This window comes from Vidua chalybeata, chromosome 24 (assembly GCF_026979565.1).
Source record: "Vidua chalybeata isolate OUT-0048 chromosome 24, bVidCha1 merged haplotype, whole genome shotgun sequence".
NCBI classification, from domain to species: domain Eukaryota; kingdom Metazoa; phylum Chordata; class Aves; order Passeriformes; family Viduidae; genus Vidua; species Vidua chalybeata.
The window spans coordinates 2,052,972-2,072,240 of record NC_071553.1 but is presented as its reverse complement, the minus strand read 5'-3'; the positions used below and the strand labels follow the sequence as shown (position 1 = coordinate 2,072,240).

Sequence of the window (19,269 nt, the reverse complement as noted above, 5' to 3'; positions counted from 1 at the left end):
CAGTGTTTTACTTAAATACTTTTATTTTTCATGCTTGGTTAGGTTTTTTTTTCTCAGAACTTTGTTGTTTTTATAGTCGCCATTAGGTTTTCCCGGGAATGCCAGCTCCAGATGCAGATGAGCAGCACTGGGATGGGAGACTGCAGGGATAGAGGGGGTAATGCCCCACCGGGATGGGAGAAGCCTGGCCCAGCCTGATCTGGGCCACAAACAAACATCTCCTGGGACTGCTGGGGACAGGGACACATGTCACCTGCTCCCCTTTCCCTTCATCCCTGAGGTGGTGAGGATGAAAGATTCTCCATCCCACCCCTTGCCTTCCTCCCTGTGGTGATGAGGAGGGAGCATCCCCCAGCAGGCACCATCCCCCTGTCCTCTGGGCCACTGTGTCCCCACCGACACCAGAGACCTCAGGTCTGGGTTCCTTTGGTTGTCCCCACAGGGTGGAAGAACAGGCTGAGAGGGCACCAGGGTTAAAGAGCATCAGGAGCCAGGTGGGGCTGGGCTGGGACTCCCGCACTGTCACCACACCAGCACCCAGGACCCCCGACTTGTCACTGCATCCTCAGCTTGGGAGGTAAATCCAGGAGCCCCTGGCTGTGCACTCCCCTGTGTCACCTCCTCGTGCCATCCAGCCCAGCAGGGCCCAAGCCAGCAAGGAGACACCAGTTAAAAACAACAGAAAAAGACAAAAAAACCACCCATAAAATGACCAAACCAAGATGAAACGGAGAGGACTCAACAAACTCCATCCCCTGCAGTGGCACCGGCGGCACCAGGACAGCAGCAGGAGCGGCCCCTTCCCAGGGCAGGAGGTAGCGGGTGGGGGGATGGCGGCGGAGCCCTGGAGGGCTCGGGGGGGGATCTGGGGGGTCAGTGGGTGCCCAGGGAGATGGTGAGCACGTCCTCCTCCTGGATGGGCTCCAGCTCAGCGCTCTGCACCGCCTGCGTGATGAGCGTCAGCTCCTGGCACAGCGTCTCGAAGCGGTAGCTGACGCGGATGTCGGGAACGTTGGTCCGGCGGATGTCGTTCCCCTCCGGACCCTCCTTCAGGTAGTTGGGACCCAGCCAGTAGCTCTTCACCTGTGGGAGGTGGGAGAGGGTCCCGTGGCTGCCCGGCACTGCCCAGTGCTCCCAGTGCATGTGGAGGGGGAATGGGAATGGGCAAATGGCAATGGGGAACCGGGAGTGGGAATGGGAATTGGGAATGGGGGAATTGGGAGTGGGAATGGGAATTGGGAATGGGGGAACTGGGAGTGGGAATGGGCAACTGGGTGGGAATGGGAATTGGAAATGGGGGAACTGGGGGTGGGAATGGGAATTAGGAATGGTGGAATTGAGGATGGGCAAATGTGGGCATTGGGGATGGGAATGGGGGAATGGAGGCAAATGGGAATTGGGAAGGGGGGTGGGCAAATGAATGGGGGAACTGGGGAATGGGGAAATGGGGGCAAACAGGAACTAGGAATAGGCAAACTTCAGAATGGGAATGAGGGAATGGGAACTGCAGAATGGGAATGAGGGAATGGGCCTCACCTTGTGGGAGAAGCCGCTCATAAGGACGCTGTTCCGGGCCAGCTCACACATGTCGCAGGAGCTGAGCTTCCACACCTGGGTGGCGATGCTGTACTCCTCCATCAGCGGCTCCTGGGGACAGACACGCCTCAGCTCCCGCCACACAGACCCCTCAGGCAGGACGGGGGTCATCCCCTCCACACCATCAGCACCCTCCAGAATCCATCAGTGCTGCCAATGGCCCCGCCTCACCACCAGCCACACTGCACCACCAACCCCACCCCACTACCGACCTCATCCCGTCACCCAGCCCGCACCCACCCCACAGCCCCTCCTGGGGGTCACTGGCTGCTGCCCCCCCCAAATGCTCACCTTGGTGAAGTGGAACTGGAGGGGATCATCGGTGGAGAGGGAGACCATGAGCCCCCGCGAGAGGTACTCGGGCAGGGGGTTGCGGTGGTAGCTCAGGAAGAGGCTGTTGTTGCTCAGCGGGGACATGGCAATGCCAATCTGGGCCAGGTAGTACAGGTACTGCAGCACAGGGGCCTGTGGGGCACAGCAGGGTAAGGGGGGGGTCCCACCACACCCCCAGCCCCCCCAGGCACCCCGTCCCCGCTCACCTTGCGCAGCAACAACCCGTGGGAGATGTTCTCTGAGACCATGAACCCCGACACGAGGTGGTGGATGGGACCAGCCTCACCACAGTGTGGGCGCAGGACAAAGGTGTGGAAGCCCCTCTTCCTGCAACGGGTGTTTGACCGTCAGCATCACCTTCTGACCTCCCCAGGACCTCCTGAGGGCCGCGGGTTCCAGGCCACGGCTGTCCTTACCGCCGGAGGTGGTTGAGCACTGTCATGTTGGCATACATGTAGTACAGGTAGTAGGAGTAGGGTGGGTTGTCCTCCTCCACCCAGTTGCCCGGCAAAGGGCTATCCAGGTTGAAGATGTGATGCTCTGGTTTGGATTCATCATCCACGCTGTCGAAGCCATCCACCTGCAGGAGAGACAGCCCCAGGGTGGGATGCCACCTCTCGCTCCCGCTGGGTTTGGGTTGGGGTGTCCCCAGGAGCAGCAGGCAGCACTCACGTGCTCCAGGAAGAGGTGCAGCTCTGGGTGCTGGGCAGGGTGGATCGTGGCCTCGTAGAGCGGCAGGAAGATATTCTCCAGCATCTCCTGGAAGTTGGCCAACTGCTTCTTCGTCCGGTAGATGTCACTGCAGGGAATGGACCCCACTCAGAGCTGGCCTTCCCCCCAGCAGTGGGGTGGCCTGCATCTCCCCAGCCCAACTGAGGGTTTCCTGTCCCCCCTTACTCACAAGAGCCGGGGCACTTGCACGAGCCAGCGGACGTTGTTGGAGTGGACGCGGTGGCTGACGGCCCAGCGGGCCAGCTTGTCCCACTCATCCCGGGAGCGGCCGTAGATCGAGAGACGCAGCTCCGCGTTCTGGTACTTGCTCTCCTCCAGGTCTGCCATCACCTCCTGATGGGAAGGGACAAGTGACCACTGTCACTGCTTGGCCACCGGGGAGGGGACATGGGTTGCACCGCCACCACGAGGAGGGTGCATCATCACCTTGATGATGTGGGCAAAGTACTTCCCCGAGACGCGGTTGTCTGTCTTGATGAAGATCTCCCGCAGGATGGACTCCCCGATGGGGTTGTACTTGGCGTTGAACTTGTCAAAGCGGTGGAAGGTGTTCCGGTCCTGAACGTGGGACAGGTGTGACCTGAGAGTCCTCATCACCCACCCCATCCCCATCCACAGCCCCCACCAACCCCCCGTGCCTTGGGAAAACCCCCTGGAGAAGATCCCACGCCCCAGCCAAGGATGGGCTGGGGGCTCCGCTCATCCCCAGTGTTTGGGAGCCTCCCATACCGCATGGACATCCAGTGTGTCCACACTCAGGTCGTAGGCTGTGAGGTTCATCGTCTCAAACACCTCCTTGAGCGTCTGCTCCTTCCCCTTCTCCACATGGACAATTTCATCCAGGTGCTTCTTCATTGCCCGCTTGATGAAACGCAAGAGATGCTTCTGGTTCATGCAGGACGAGGCATGGATGTGGGTGTCCACCTGCACCAGTGAGGTGGTGCTCAGCCCTGAGACCCTCCAAGAGCTCCCCAGTCAAGCCAGGAAGCTTCTCCTGGGACCCAGGACTAGCTCGGGATCCGCAGGTACCTTGCGGATGTTGTAGAAGTCCCGATGAGGCACCTTCTTCTGGGCCGCCAACTCCTTCATCTCATTGAGCAGCACATGCATCTGGAACTTGTTGCTCAGGTACTGCAGCCGGCGGTAGCAGAAGGATTTGCTGCCCAAAACAGGGAAGAGGAGCTCAGTTTGGGGGTGAGGAAGAACATCCAGCCCCAAAAGGCTGGTGCCCCCACAGATATAAGAAGTTGGACTCTTGGACACAGGTGAGGGTGGACATGGGAGCTGCACCACACCGTGTGCCAGAGTCACTGCCATGTCCTTGGGTCTGTCCCTGGAGTCCTGTCACACCCCCATCATAAGATCCCCCCAGGCTGGGTCCCTCCCATGGGACCCTTCCCCTTACATGGGCCCATTGATGATCAAAGCCATGAGGAAATTCATGTCGGCGATAAACTCCTGCAGGTCGGGGTACGGCAGGTCCAGCTCCGTGCTCCTGGCGGGGGACACATGTGGGAGTCACACAGCCCCCCCAAAAAACTCATCACCCCAGTGAGTAGGACTCTCTCCCTCAAAAAACTCACTTGTCAGTGATGTCCTGCTTGGTGTAGACATGCACGACACCATCCACCATCTTCAGCCCGAAGCCCAGGTCTGCTGGCATGTTCTGAGGATCCCACTTCTCATAGGGGTGCTGCTCAGCAAACGGGGGGTGCACGGGGACATCTGCAGTCAGGAGACACCCAGCATCACCCCAAAAGCTCCTGCAGCACCCCAGCTCAGCACTGAGACCCCCCCCAGCGTGCTCACCAGCAGCCACGGGGGTCTCGGGCACCTCCTCGTAGCCACGGGTCTCCAGGGGCTTCTCGGAGAGCTCCTGCAGGTAGCGGGCCGTGGTCTTGCAGAAGCTCTGGAGCGACAGTCCCATGTACTTCTCCCGCACAAACAGCGCCTTCACCACGCTCTTGGCCGCGTCCAGCAGGTCGGTGAAGGGCACCTGGAGAGGGGACACCAAACAAAAAACCACCCCCCAAGCTGGGGTTGGCAGCCTGGAGACCCTTGCCTGGGTTCCAGGGGGGTCAGGGGGAGGCTCACCCCACATTTCTCCTCCCCAGAGATGGTGACCCGCTGGAATTCTCGCTCCAGCAGTGCCTCCCGCTCCTTGGGGACATGGTCCACCAGGCTGTCATTGTGCTCCTTGAAGAGCCTGTGGGGACAGACGTGGCCAGTGGGACAATGACAGGTCTGCCCCATTCCCGTGTGTGCCAACAGCAGCATGAGCCCCGCGCCAGGGACTGTGTCCAGCCCTGGGGTGGCAGGACGGTGACGCTGTCCCCAGGGATGCCACCACGAGGCTGTGGCAGCCGTGCCACCCGTGTCCTCTTTGGTGGTAGCATTGTCCCCCTTCCCAAAACACATCCCTCAGCCCTGATGAGCACAATGAAAAGTGGGGACAGGAGGAAGGGCACAAAGAACAAAAAAACTCACGACAGAGACAGCTCCCAAGCGGAGACAGGAGGGAGGGGGACACACAGCGTCAGACCCCCCATCCAGGGGAAGACAGGGCCAGGACAGGGCTCCTGTGCCAGCAGCAGAGCTGGGACCCCCAGCTCACCCAACCCCCCTCCCCAGGTGCATTCAGTGTCAGTAAGAGTGGCTGGGAGGGACCTCTTGACTCCATGCTTGGGTGTGCTGGGTCAGAGCGGGGCCAGGTGGGTCCCCGATCCCCCCCGTGGCCCCGGCCGGTGACACCGAGCCGGACACTCACTGTAAGTCCGCAGCACTGTCAATTTTCAGGAAGTCCTGTTTGGCTCTGAGCAAAATGTCGGGCTCAAGTCTGGGGACAAGGAGGCGGCGGTGGAGGGGGGGGACAGCCGGGGGGACGAGGGGGAGAGAAATGGGGGGGGCCGGGGAGAGAAAACACCCCGTTAATGCCAAAACAACAGAAACCAGACAGAAACCAGCCAAAAACTCACTGCAAAGGGGACACCAAGTGCGACACCCACGGGAGAGGGCACACAGAGCTGGCACAGAGACAGCCTCTTGGGGCGGGGAGGTGGCCTGGCCCCATGCAGGGCTCCCTTCCAGCGATTTGGGGCGCTACGGGGGAACCCCCCAGGCTTACTTGACGTCCTGGCTGATCTGGCGCTCCAGGCGCTGGCGCCGCTCCTCCAGCTGCTCGATGGGGCTCTCCTCGGGGAATTCATACGGAGCCGTGCGCATCTCGTTCTCGGCCAGCGAGCGGCAAAACAGCTCCTGCCCAGAGCAGCCGTGCTGTGAGCTGAGCCCAGAGCAGCCCAGCTGTGAGCTGAGCCCAGAGCAGCCCTGACATGAGCTGTGCCCAGAGCAGCCGTGCCATGAGCTGTGCCCAGAGCAGCCGTGCCGTGAGCTGAGCCCAGAGCAGCCCAGCTGTGAGCTGAGCCCAGAGCAACCCTGATATGAACTGAGCCCAGAGCAGCCCAGCTGTGAGCTGAGCCCAGAGCAGCCCTGACATGAGCTGAGCACAGAGCAGCCCAGCTGTGAGCTGAGCCCAGAGCAGCCCAGCTTTGAGCTGAGCCCAGAGCAGCCCTGACATGAGCTGAGCCCAGAGCAGCCGTGCCATGGGCTGAGCCCAGAGCAGCCCTGACATGAGCTGAGCACAGAGCAGCCCAGCTGTGAGCTGAGCCCAGAGCAGCCCAGCTTTGAGCTGAGCCCAGAGCAGCCCTGACATGAGCTGTGCCCAGAGCAGCCGTGCCATGGGCTGAGCCCAGAGCAGCCCTGACATGAGCTGAGCCCAGAGCAGCCCAGCTGTGAGCTGGGTGCAGCCTCAACCCCTGTGTGGGCAGAGAAAGACTCACAGGGATTTCCACACTCAGAGCTGAAAAAGTGGGAAGGGAGGAGGGTTTGGGGAGGATAGGCGTGGGAAGGATGGAGGGGAGACCCCCCCCACTCCCCCAACATATGCTCACCCCCCCCAGACCTGTCAAACTTGGTGCCCCAGACCCACCTCAGCGATCTCCTTGTATTTGCCATCCATGGAAGTGCGAAGATCCACTGGGAAATGCTTCAGGGAATGGGGGGTCCCGGGCAGGGACCAGGCTGACTGCAGGGGTCGGGCCCCTGGCCCCCCCCGCAGCTCTGCAGGGAGTAGGACAACATCAGCTGGAGGGGTCTGGAACCCCACCTGGGCTGGAAGGGGTTAATCAGCCCCTCCACAGCATGGAACTGGGATGCTCTTCCCAATGGGGATGATGGGGAAACTGAGGCAGCTCAAGGGCAAGAGGTACCCCCCCACCTCTAATCCCCCTGGGAGGGCTGCTGGCTCCATTGGGGGCTGTAAGAAGCCAACAGTGAGTGAGGGGCTTAGGGCTGGGCTGCAGGACCCCCTTGGCAGGGGGGGCACAACGCTGGGGGGTCCACTCCCCCTGCCAGTGCTGCCTCCCTGCCCCCCATCCCATCCTTTCCATCACAGGGGGGCACATCCCCACACTGGGGGAGGGGAGGTGGCATCGTCCCCCCTCAAACACACCCCATTGCCCCGCGCCCCCCTGCTCCCATCAGCACTGGGGTCATCGGGCTGGGGGATGCCCAGTGGCGCCCCAATGCCAACACCCTCCTCTGCAGCCCCAAACCCACCACACACCTGCCCGGGGGGCACTGAAATCAGGTCCCACTGCTTAAACTGGGTCCACCAGTAAGAGCCCCTGCACCCAGCACAGCCTGGGCAGAGGATCCAGGTCTCCTGACCCCCAGACTTGAGCCTCCACCCCAAGGGGAATGGGGGGGCTGAGCTGGTGCCACCCAAAGCAGGGATGGCACTGGTGCCATCGGGATGTGCTGGTGGTGCCTCACCTGGGGCACAGCGACACCAAGGGTGCCCTGCGGCCCCGGGACATATCCTGTGCTGCCCACGTGTGACAGGTGGCAGCCCTGGTGGCACTCCGAGATCCTCCCCAACACGGGTGCCAGACAGATGACAACCCCAAAGTGCCACCTTGCCCACCTCGTGCCACCATCCAGGACACCCTGTGCCGCCCACCCAGGACAAATGTGGGTCACCAGAGCCAGGAGCAGCTCCGGTGACGCCCCTAGACCCCCCAAAAACACCAGCCAGGTGACAACCCCGAAGTGCCACCTAACTCCGGTGATATCACCACAAGCACCCTGTGTCACCACCACCATTTGCCATCCACCTAGAACACGTGTGCCACCCACGTGTGGGAACAGCCCCAGTGACGCGCCGAGACCCTCTCTCAACAGTGCCAGCCGGGTGCCAACCACAAAGTGCCACCGTGCCCACCCAGTGCCACCGCCACCCCACGTGCCACCCGAGATCGCCCCCGCGGAGCCCCCCTGCCCCCTCCAAACCGGGTCCTCCCCCCCGCATATCCCCCAGCGCTCGCCCTCCTTCCTCCCCCTCCTCTTCCTCCGCTCTCACTGCGCCACCGAGGCGCTGGCGGGAGGGGACACACGAGGCCCCCCACCGCCGCTGCCACCCCTCCCGGTGCCGGGACACGGTGTTGGCTCCCCCCCCACCAAAAACCCTCTGAGCAGCAAGGCGCCATTCCCCCTCCTCACTGATCCCCCCACTCGCAGCATCGCGCCCCCCCCGCGCTGGGCGTGACCTGGGTGTCCCCGTGGGCTGTGGGGGGTGGGGGGTATTTGGGGGGGAGGTCTCACCTGCGGGGCTGGGGGTCTGCAGGCTACCCCGCTTCTTGAAGGGACACTTGGCCGGGGGGGCAGAGGACATGGCGGCTCCAGGGGGGCCGGGGAGGAGCGGAGGGGCTGATGCTGGCGGTGATGATGGTGATGATGGTGATGATGGTGATGGGGGCGGGGGGTGACGGGGGGCGCCCGGGGGACTCTTACGGCGGCGGGGCCGCAGCGGCCGCTCCCTCCCCTGGTTGATGATTGATGCAGGAACCCGGGAATGGACCAAAGTCCCCGGCGGGGCCCGGCCGGAAACCGGGACGAGGAAGAGGATGGGGCGGGCGGAGGATGTGGCGAGGAGGAGGAGGAGGAAGGAGGTGGCTGCGGCGCTGGAGGGTGGGGGGGGGAGCAGGACCCGGGATGGGGCTGTGACACCCCTGGGCCAGCCGTGCCCCCCCTCACGGACAGCCCTGTACCCCCCCGGACAAACGTGACACCCCCCGGAGGAGCGCTCTGTACCTAGAGCTGTGACACCCCGGGACAGACAGCCCTGTGTTCCCCCGGCCAGCCGGGACAGCCCCCCCAGGCAGCTCTGTACCTCTGTGGGACCCCCGGGACGGCCCTAAGCCCCTTCTCGGTGACAGTCGTTACCCCGCGGGTTCAGCCCTAACGTCCCCCCCCAGGCGGGCATCGTACCCCCGCGAGAGATGGGGTTGGACCCCCAAAGTGACAGCGATGCTTCCAAAATAGGGTGACCAATCCCCCCTCCGGGATGGACATTACGCCCCCCCAGTATGGGCACTGCCTACGCCCAAACAGGCGCTGCTCCCTAAAAAGACAGGGTGTCGTTCTTCCCCATCCCGAGACTGGCCCCATCCCAGTGGGAATCCGTGTGCCCCCCCAGCGGGCACCGTCACCCCGGGATGGGCATCCCCCTCCCAGGGCTGGCGCTGCACCCCCAACACAGACTGTCACCCCCCGCCCCCGTTAAACATTGCACCCCCAAAGGCACCGGGTACCCCCGAAATCATCCAATACCCCCCAAAAATGGGGCATCGCCTCCTCCACAATGATTCCCCCCCCCATATGAAGGACTCACAAAAGAAGGACTCACACTCCTGCAGCACTCCCCCGACTCACACCCTGCTGGGGGCTGCCCTGAGCCCCCCTAGGAATGTCCCCAAGGAGCCCCTGCCCCCCCCAAGTCCCCCAACTCACCCCCCAGCCAAACTTGGGGCCACCCCAGAGGCAGAGCCCGGCTGCGGGGGTGCCGGGGGTGTCACCTTTGCCATCGCCTCGGTCTCCGCGCGTCCCTACCTGGGCCGGGGCTCCCGGTGCCGGGGTGGCTCTGGGTGCCTCTCGGGCTGTGTCCCCTCCGAGCGCCCCGAGTGTCCCCTAAGCTGCCACCGGCGCACGGGGGTATTTTTAGCCGCTGTTAGAGCGGAGGGAATGTCACCCACCCCCCCTCTGTGCCCCCCACCCCTTGTCGAGGGGGTGAAGAGACAGCGAGGTGACACCACCCACCAGGGCCACCGCTGTGCCAGGCTGGGAGGGCGCAACAGCCACGGGGGACAGTGGGGACCCCCAGCCTGAGTCATGTCCCCTGCCCAGCACTGTCCGCACACCGTGGGGAGGGGGGGTGGTGTCTGGTATTTTAATTGGACCCCCCTCATTAGCGCCGAGTTCATTAGAGGCTCAGAAAGGGCTTTGTACCCGCGGGGACAGCGGGAACAGAGTGTCCCCAAGCAACGGCGCTGGCAGGGAATATGCGCCCGGTGGGACGTGAGGACACCGGTGCGGGGACATGGAGCCCCCAGTGGCCCTGTGAAGTGCGGGGATTTAGGACACCTTAAACCCAAACATCGGGGACCTGCAGGACTTTTGGGGGTCCCAAAGCCCACCCCGGGGCGGGGTCTCCCCCTATGATGCCCACCTAACGCCAGCCTCGTAGGAGGAAGGGGGAGGCACCCACCTGTGCCCCAGGGTTTGGGGGGACCTGCTGGGCTGGGGGATGGGTTAGGAGGGGGGTGCTGAGCCCGGGAAGAGGAGGAGGAGGAGGAAGGCTGAGCCACGATCCCATTAAAGAGCTTAGGCAGCGGGAGGGCAGCACCCAGCGGGGCAGGATTAGGGGGCCTCGTTACCCACCCCAAGGGTAATTAGCTCCCTTTTCCCTGCAGGAGGAATCCCCCAGTGCCATCACTGTCCCCTGCCATCACTCCCCTGCCACCACCCTGTCCCCCTGTGCCCACCCAGTCCCCTGCCACCACTGTGGAGCACCCAGGGGTGGGGGACACAAACAACTAGGGGCTGATCCCATCCTCAATGCCCTCCAAAAGTGGGGTCACAGCCCACAGACAGGAGAGACCCCCCAAATGATCCCTACTTCCCAAGTCACCTCAGGGGACCTGACCCCACGGGCAGGGGGTGTCACGCTGATGCCCACCCTTATGTAAAGCCCCCTGCCCACCTCCCTGAGATGCTCCATCTTTTTTTTTTCTCCCTGAGCCCTAATCTTTGCCATCTTGGGCTAATTGGATTTCCTGGGTCACATGGCGAGATAAAAAGTCCCCAAATCCCACAGTGAAAAAAAATCAGGTTATCCATGGGGAATTAAGGGAGAGAGCGGGGGGCAGCCAGCTGCGAGGACCCACCGAAGAGTGCTGCCGGCTTGGGGCACCCCAACATCAGGGTGTGGGGTACCTAGCTCACTTTTTTTGGAATTTCTCTTTCATCTCCCAGTGCCCACCTCGTCCCCGAGGTGTGCGTGTTATCTCCTTGAAGAGCTGGAAAAGCCTGGGGACCTAGAGGAGCTTGTGGAGTTACTGGAGGAGGAGGAGGACGAAGCCATGGGGAGCGGGGCCAGTGCCGAGGACAAGGAAATGGCCAAGAGGTCCAAGGAGCTGGAGAAGAAGCTCCAGGAGGATGCGGATAAGGAGGCCAAGACGGTCAAGTTGCTGCTGCTTGGTAAGGCTGGAGGGGATGTCCCCTGGAGATGTCCCTGTGTTTCCACTCCGTTGAGGCTGAGGGGATGTGGGGATGGGGAGAGGGACAGGGAAGCCATGAGCGCCTGGGCTCCTCCTGCCCTGGCTCTGGTATCCCTCGGACAAGCCACCATCAGCCTGGAGAGGTTGTCCCACCACCAGGACGTCCCCAGGGTTATCCCTGGGAAGGGTTGGATGTGGCATCAGCTCTTGGGGATGGCAGGCGTGAAGGGGACAGCGGGGGGATGGGGAAAGGGACCAAGACACTGGGTCCCACCGAGGATGAGCCACATCTCAGGGGGGTCAGGGAGAGCCTGGGGAGCTTCTGCCACCAGCACCCCGAAACCTGCTGGTGGGTGCCAGGCAGCAGGAGATGGTTCCTTAGGGGTCCCTCCGCACCCCATGGGGCCAGGGGGCGACCCTGTGTGGCAGGGGTGTGACTCCATGGGGCAGGAGCCAGCAGTGGGGCCTTATCCAGGTGGGGGGGCTGGGGTCAAGGCGATTAACACCCTAATTCTAAGCAGCTTCCTGTGCTGCCCTAAGCCGCTTACGGCCCCAAAGGCATCGCCGGGCACTGCCCACGGTGGGCGGGAGGTGTGGCACCTGGGGGACCTGCACCCAGGAGGTTCCCACCACACTGGGGGTCCCCAAGCTCTGGTCCCACACAGGGTGCCAGGGGTGACAGGAGTGTGGGGATGACAGCAGTGGTGGGAAGAGGCCAGGCTGGGTGTCTAGGCAGGAGATGGGTGGGGGACAGAGGCTTTGGTCCCCATGGGGTGCTCGTCACTGCGGCAATAGGCCCTGATGGGCACTAAGGTGTCCCTCCCACCTTTTTCCAGGGGCTGGAGAGTCAGGGAAGAGCACGATCGTGAAGCAGATGAAGTGAGTATGGCCTGAGCAAGATGGGGAGGGGGAAGCTATAAGGATGAGCCACCAACTCTTTGACATGGGGTGGCTGGACCCCCAGTCACCCCCGCATGTCACCTGGTGGTGGCACCTGTGATTCCCAGTATGGGGTGGTGATTCCCATCCCAGAAGGGATGTCCTGGCTTGGCCACTGTCCTGAGGCCACTGTGCCTGCCAGGATCATCCACCAGGACGGTTACACGGAGGAGGAGTGCATGGAGTTCAAGTCCATTATCTACGGGAACATCCTCCAGTCCATCTTGGCCATCATCCGTGCCATGTCTACGCTGGGCATCGACTATGCCGAGTCCTCCTGCGCGGTCAGTCCGGGTGGTGTCTCTGTCCCCCCAAACCCCATGACGTGGGGCCAGGGCAGCCCCCAGAACCAGCATCCACAGCAGCCCCATGTTGTACCCCCAGTCCTGAGGGCACTGTGGGGGGACAGGGGCCATGGGAGGGTTGGTGATGAAGGTCCCTCTCACAGGATGAAGGCCGGCTGCTCTTCAACCTGGCTGACTCCATCGAGGAGGGCACGATGCCCCCCGAGCTGGTCTCCTGCATCAAGAAGCTGTGGAAGGATGGGGGGGTTCAGGCGTGTTTTGACCGCGCCGCCGAGTATCAGCTCAACGACTCAGCCGCATAGTGAGTGGGGACATGGCGGGCACAACAGGGACCAGCCTGGGGACCCCCTGACAGCTCATGGCCAGCTCCAACCCAGCCTGGCAAAATCCATCTCCTCCCTGCTCCTGGGAATACCCCGAGCCTGCCATTCTTCATCCCACCAGCATCATCCTCCATCCCACTGGTACCATTCCCCAATCTCCATCAGTACTGTTCTCCATCCCAGCAGTGTCATCCCCCATCCTACCAGCACCCTTCTCCATCCCATCAGTGCTATCCCCTATCCCACTGCTGCCATCCTCCATTCCATTAGTGTTGTCCTACATCCTCCATCCCACTGGTGTCATCATCCATCCCACCAGTGCCATCCCCATCCCAAAAGTGCCGCTGACCTGCAGCCCCACCACCCTTGATGTCCCTCAGCTCCCCCAGGGATGTCACTGCCCTGGAGTCCCAGTGTTTGGCAGAGCTCAGCCCCACAACCATCCCCAAAAAATCCGAGGGAAGGGGGAGACATGGGCAGCCCCTTGGCAGCAGGTCACATCCCTTCCTGTCTCGCCAGTTACCTGAACCAGCTGGACAGGATCACAGCCCCCAACTACCTCCCCAACGAGCAGGACGTGTTGCGATCCCGAGTGAAGACCACAGGGATCATCGAGACCAAGTTCTCTGTCAAAGACCTGAATTTCAGGTGGGTGGGAGCCTCCCCCACCTCCACGCTCACTCCTCCATGATTCCCCCCAGCCCAGATGGCGGGGAAGGATTTTGGGATGACCCTGACACTCAAGGGATCACCAATGCCCTTCCACAGACAGTGATTCCTGCCCCCCCCCCCCCGAGGATGTGGCACTGGAACCATCACATGGGGGGTGTCAGGACCAGGTGTGTGTGTCCCTCATCCTTGTCCCCTCCCCAGGATGTTCGACGTGGGAGGGCAGCGCTCCGAGCGGAAGAAGTGGATCCACTGCTTCGAGGGGGTGACCTGCATCATCTTCTGCGGGGCCCTGAGCGCCTATGACATGGTGCTGGTGGAGGACGACGAAGTGGTGGGTTGGGGTCCTGGAGACACTGGGAGCTAAGGGGGAGAGGAACAGAGCTCTGAGGGGGCTCTGAGGAGGGAGGAACAGCACTCTGCTCTGTCAGATGCTCTGGGTGATCCAGGAAAAGTGTGGGAGATGTGGGATGGAGCTGGTTCCCACCCACTTGCACCCGGTGAAGGTGTTTGCACGTCCTCTGGGTCATGAATCCATGGCTCTGCCTACGAGGAAACCCCCAAGTGCTCCTGAGCAGATCCTGAGCCACCGGAGAATGGCCACACAGGCAGTCAGCTGAGCAAAGCTAAAGGGAAGCACAGGAAGAGCCAGGAACCCACTGGATGAAGGAAAATCTGGTCCTGAGGCACCTCATGCCTTGCTGGGCCCTCCAAGGTGAGCAGAGGGGATAAGGAGGGGCAGCTCCCACCCTCCCAGTGTGGGGGCACAAGGATGTGATCCAAAGTGTGTCCAGTGAAGGATGCACCAGCAGAGCCCTGGGAAAGCAGCTTGGAGGGCACAGATCCAGAGAGAAGGAACACAGAAGCTCCATAATGAGTTTTTCTTTGAAGAGATAAGGGGTGAAGACAAGAAGAACAGGAGTGGTTTCTTCCTGGCATCTCCTCCAGGTCCCATGGCTGCTCCTTGGGATCCAAACACCTTCTGAAGCTGGATCAGGGTCAGGATCTGCCATCCCTGGGCCCTGCCATGGCCTGTCAGGAGCTCGCAGCCTTTTCTCAGCCATGTGCAGGAGAGCATCCTTCCCATGGGAGCCCTTGGGAGAGCTGGAATGCTCACCCAGTGCAGGACAGGGCAGGATTTGGGCAGAGGCAGTGCTCTGCATACAGAAAAGCTGCTGTGATGGGAAGCTGGATGAGGGAAAACCATCCCTGGAGAACGCACCTGCTGCCCGTAAAGATGGAGGATCCCCCTTATATAAAGAAAACCTCCCCACTGGACTTGGCTCTGCCTAGATGGATCCTCATCCCCTCAGCAGCAAACTAAGAACATCTGCTCTAAAACTGGAGTTTTCCTTTTCTCAGCTCCTTCCTGAAGCTGTGGATAATGGCCAGAAGCCACGGTCCAACACGAGCATCCCCCTGATGACTGGAATGGTGCTCACTGAGCACCTTCCTCACAGGCTGCAAGGTTTCCATGGATAATTTGCTCAGTGAAATCACTACAATTCTTCATTTCTGACAATCCCAGGAGGGACTGGAGCCAGTCCCTACCCTGAGCATCACGTGGATTTATCTGTGATTTCGGGTGGGCAGGAGAGACTGGGCAGGCAGCAGGAGCAGCTGCTGCTGTGGCAAACAGGGAAAAGCTCTTTTCTTGGGAATGGGGGCTTGGGGATGGGCTGCAGTGGCCCAAAGGGGTGTCAATCCATGATGATCCGCTTCCCTGCAGAACCGGATGCATGAATCCCTGCACCTATTCAACAGTATATGCAACCACAAGTTCTTTGCTGCCACCTCCATCATCCTCTTCCTCAACAAGAAGGACCTTTTTGAGGAAAAGATCAAGAAAGTCCATCTCAGCATCTGCTTCCCAGAGTATGATGGTGAGTCTCGACCTTTCCTGGCCTTAACCCTCCTCCTCGAGACCCCCAACTCGACCCTTCCTGGCCCCAACCCTCCTCCTTGAGACCCCCTTGACTCCCCCAAACCAGGGGTTGGGGAGTTGTGGGGTCCCAGCAGACACAGCAACTCGATTTTGGGATATGTTGTGATAGGGCTGGGGAAGGGAGATGAGGATGATGAGAACTGACTCTACCCCAAAAAAAGGCTGGGGAAGGGGATGAGGATGAGCAGAAGCAGCTCCATCCTGCTCTGTGAGGTGGTGAGTCAAATCCTGGGAGACTGGAGCTGAGGAGAGGATGGATGTGGCCTCAGGAAGGTGTTTGGAAGCACAGAAAAGGGGTAAAAAGGAGTTCTGTGCTATGCATGGTCACCACTCCACCCTTTTCCTCCAACACCCGCCCCCATGGGAGCAGCTTGGAAGCATTCCCTCCCTCCACAGGTCCAAACACATTTGAGGACGCAGGGAATTACATCAAGACCCAGTTCCTGGATCTCAACATGCGGAAGGACGTGAAGGAGATCTACAGCCACATGACCTGTGCCACAGACACACAGAACGTCAAGTTCGTCTTCGACGCTGTCACAGACGTGATCATCAAAGAGAACCTCAAGGACTGCGGCCTCTTCTGAGCACCAGCAGGTACGGGAGAGAGGCTGGAGCCAGAAAATAGAGATAGGAGAGGGCAGGAGGGTGGTCAGAGCTGGATCCACCCCAAAAAGGGCTGGGGAAGGGGATGAGGAAGAGCAGAGCTGGCTCCATCCTAGAAAAAGAGCTGGGGAAGGGGAGCGGAATGAGCAGAGCCAGCTCCATCCCAAAAAGGGCTGGAAAAGGGAAGGGGGATGATGATGAGGATGATCAGTATTGGCTCCATCCCAAAAAGGGCTGGAAAAGGGAAGGGGGATGATGATGAGGATGATCAGTATTGGCTCCATCCCAAAAAGGGCTGGAAAAGGGGAGGAGGGAAAAGGTGATCAGAGCTGGATCTCTCTGAAAAAAGGGCTGAGGAAGGGGTCTGGGATGAGAATGATCAGAGTTGGCTCCATCCCAGAAAAGACTGGGGAAGGAGAGGGAGGTGAGGAAGAGTAGAGCCAGATCCATTCCAGAAAAAGGGCTGGGGAAGGGGTAGGGCTGATCAGAGCTGGTTCCATTCCAGAAAAAGCTCAGGAAGGAGAGAAGGAAGAGCAGAGTTGGCTCCATCACAATAAAAGGGCTGGGGAAGGGGAGGGATATGAAAATTATTAAACCTGGCTCCCTCCCATAAAGGGTTAGGAAAGGAGGACAGGGATGAGAAAGAGCAGAGTTGGCTCCATCCCCAGAAAAGGGCTGGGGAAGAAGGAAAAGGAGGGGCATGATCAGAAACATGCCCCAAAACATCCCAAAACAAAGGGCTGGGGTAGGGGATAAGGATGACCAGAACCAGTGCAATCCCCAAAAAAAGGGCTGGGGAAAGGAGAAGAGGATGAAGAAAAGAAGAGCCAACTCCACCCCCCCTCCCCCCAAAAAAAAAGGCTTGGGAAGGGGCTGGAGTTAAGGATGAGCAGAGTCGGCGCCATCCCAAAAAAAGAGGTGGGGATGAGGATGAGGATGAACAGAACTGGCTCCATCCCCCCAAAAAGGGCTGGGAGGGGAATAAGGATGATCAGAGCTGCCTCCATCCTGCTTTGTGGGGTCATGGGTTGTAGGTCCCCCTGGTTTTGCCATCATGTCCTGGAAAGCCTAGGAGGGGGGGAGGGGAGGATGGACTGGGAGCAGTGGGGAGGGGAAAGACTGGGGTCCCATGAGCCCAGGGACAGGGTCACATCCCTGTGCTGAGCTCCCATGGGATTCAGTCCCATCCCACAGCGAGGTGGGCTCAGACAGACAATTCCCACCCTTGCACATGGAGTGATGAATACAGATTCCCAAATCTTCCACCTGAGCTAAAGGAAATAATTTTATTTCTCTCCTATTGCAATTCCACCTGCCCAGCCTCAGTGGATGGAAACATCCCAAGGCACACTTTGCTGCTCCCAGCCTTTTAGCTCATCCTAAAACTTTAATTAGGGTTTATCACCCTAATTAGGGTTTATCATCCTAAATCTTGCAGTAATTCTGAGCAGCAGCAGGAATTCCATCCTCTCTCCCCTCTTTCCAAGCAGCTCCCAGCCACTCGCTCTGGCACTTTGCTTTTCAGGGAACCTCTGGTGCTTCCCTTATGCTTGAATATTAACAAAAAAGCAGGGAAAAGCTATAAAAAGAAACCAAAACAATCCAAAAAAGCATGTTCCCTGCAGGCAGGAGGCACCAAAAGGTGACACTTGGAAGGGGGGGAGGGAGGGCATGTTCCATCCTCATCACCACGGAGGAAGGCAAAGGGATGAGGTGACACATGTCCCTGAACCCTACCTGAGTTTCTCCCTTGTTTCCATAAAAATTGCTCCTCTAAGCCCTTCCCTGGGTGTGTTTAACTCCCTGTTCTTTCTCCCTCCCTCCCAGAAGAAGAAAACATTCCCATCTCACCGTTCTGCTGAGCAGAGCCAAAGGAAGAACCACCCCACCACACGTCACTCGTTCCCACTTTTTCTATGACCTGCCCAAATCCGCCTCCTTCCAAACCCAAACCTGGAAGGGGCTGAAGCTCAACTTCCTGCTCCCTTTCATGGCCATTTCCTCTTTTTTTCCAAGGAAGAACCCCTGTTCTCAGCATTTTACAGGAGGTTTGACACCAGAGAGCACAGCAGGAATAGGAATATTGAGGGAATTTGGGAGGTAGATAGACATGGCCCCCTTGCCTGTCCCTCTGCAGCCCATTCCTGCCCTTGGATCGAAGCTGGATTAATCCAGGATGGAATTTCTGGGGAAGGTGGAGGCTGTGTTACCTCCAAGTCACTCCTGGGAACCAACCTCAGTCTTTCCTGAGAACCAACCTCAGCCCTTGGGCAGGACAAATCAGGGGTTTGTGGGGTTGTTTTGGGCCCTAAATGGAGGGAATTTCTCAGGCAGGAGGGGCTGGGGAAGGGAATCCCAACTCCAGCCCAACAATGGGCTGGATAAAGAGGAAATGGTTACTTGAAAGATTTTCATTCTGCTACTTAGAGCTGCATTTGCTCTGTCTGTTTGTAAATAATCCATAGATGAGCCCTGTATCCATCCTCTCCCTGTTTCCTGCAGAGATCTCCCATCCAGCTTCATTTAACTGTAGGAAAACACAATAAAGGAATACGCATGACGTGGATGTTCTTCCTTTCTCCCGCTTCCACTTTGCTCCATTCCTGTGTCCCAGAGCTTGGATCAAGGGATATTTTACCTGCTTTGTACTCATTCTGGGGTGTATGGATCTCTGGATCTCACCTGGATCACCCCATGGCCACTGCTGGGCTCCTGGGAGGTGGGATGGGGGTCACCATGCCAAAAAACTTCCTGGCCAGCGCCCCTGGATAAGATGAAGCTCCTGGATGAGTTTAAAGGATGAGTTATCCCATGGCTGGAAGGGAATTGTCAAGCAGACACAGCTCCAGACAGCCTGGAAAAGATTCCAGAACAGGCAATCTCCCTCAGGGCTTCCCCTGCCAGCACGCACCAGCCTCCCTGAGGAATTTATCCTGGATTTCTAAGCAAGTCTTCTGAGAACAGTCCCACCTCCATCCCACAGAAGTGCCCAGAGCAGAATTCCCATGGGGGTCACAGCAGCCAGTGAGATTTGGGCTACAAATAAGCAGTAATTATCCATCAGCCAATAATCCCACGGGCAGTGGGATTCCTGGCATGTTCCAACTGTGCCAGCACAACTGAAGTCTTTGGGAGCAGCGCAACACCAGCAGTGGTGGGTGATAAAGCACAAAGAACGTCCCTGTCCAGATAATTTCACCCAATTCCCA

At 59.7% G+C, this 19,269-nt stretch overlaps 2 protein-coding genes across 2 annotated transcripts; one reads left to right on the top strand and one right to left on the bottom strand.

Moving 5' to 3' along the window:
- Nucleotides 1-5: 5 nt before the first annotated feature.
- AMPD2 (adenosine monophosphate deaminase 2) lies at nt 6-8,483 on the bottom strand. Its single transcript, XM_053964206.1, has 18 exons — nt 8,320-8,483; nt 6,647-6,777; nt 5,786-5,916; nt 5,429-5,497; nt 4,756-4,867; nt 4,471-4,657; nt 4,245-4,386; nt 4,067-4,156; nt 3,691-3,820; nt 3,391-3,585; nt 3,088-3,219; nt 2,831-2,994; nt 2,602-2,728; nt 2,346-2,509; nt 2,136-2,256; nt 1,888-2,061; nt 1,537-1,647; nt 6-1,083 (listed from the first exon to the last, which is right to left on the bottom strand). The coding sequence occupies exons 1-18, from the start codon at nt 8,387-8,389 to the stop codon at nt 874-876; spliced, it is 2,460 nt and encodes an 819-aa protein (XP_053820181.1). The 5' UTR covers nt 8,390-8,483; the 3' UTR covers nt 6-873.
- Nucleotides 8,484-8,642: 159 nt separating this feature from the next.
- Nucleotides 8,643-18,620, top strand: GNAT2 (G protein subunit alpha transducin 2). The gene is made up of 10 exons (XM_053964225.1): nt 8,643-8,666; nt 11,029-11,253; nt 12,110-12,152; nt 12,355-12,496; nt 12,661-12,818; nt 13,360-13,488; nt 13,714-13,843; nt 15,239-15,392; nt 15,851-16,051; nt 17,888-18,620. The coding sequence occupies exons 2-9, from the start codon at nt 11,136-11,138 to the stop codon at nt 16,039-16,041; spliced, it is 1,065 nt and encodes a 354-aa protein (XP_053820200.1). The 5' UTR covers nt 8,643-8,666; nt 11,029-11,135; the 3' UTR covers nt 16,042-16,051; nt 17,888-18,620.
- The last annotated feature ends 649 nt before the right edge of the window (nt 18,621-19,269 follow it).

Bases quoted from the DNA above. Each gene is read 5' to 3' on its own strand.
- AMPD2 (XM_053964206.1), bottom strand. From the start codon at position 8,389: ATGTCCTCTGCCCCCCCGGCCAAGTGTCCCTTCAAGAAGCGGGGTAGC. The intron at 4,658-4,755 runs GTGAGCCTCCCC...TCCCCTCTCCAG, and splicing joins CTGGGGAGGAGAAATGTGGG to GTGCCCTTCACCGACCTGCT. The intron at 3,821-4,066 runs GTAAGGGGAAGG...TGTTTTGGGCAG, and splicing joins TTGATCATCAATGGGCCCAT to CAAATCCTTCTGCTACCGCC.
- GNAT2 (XM_053964225.1), top strand. From the start codon at position 11,136: ATGGGGAGCGGGGCCAGTGCCGAGGACAAGGAAATGGCCAAGAGGTCC. The intron at 11,254-12,109 runs GTAAGGCTGGAG...ACCTTTTTCCAG, and splicing joins GGTCAAGTTGCTGCTGCTTG to GGGCTGGAGAGTCAGGGAAG. The intron at 12,497-12,660 runs GTCAGTCCGGGT...TCCCTCTCACAG, and splicing joins ATGCCGAGTCCTCCTGCGCG to GATGAAGGCCGGCTGCTCTT.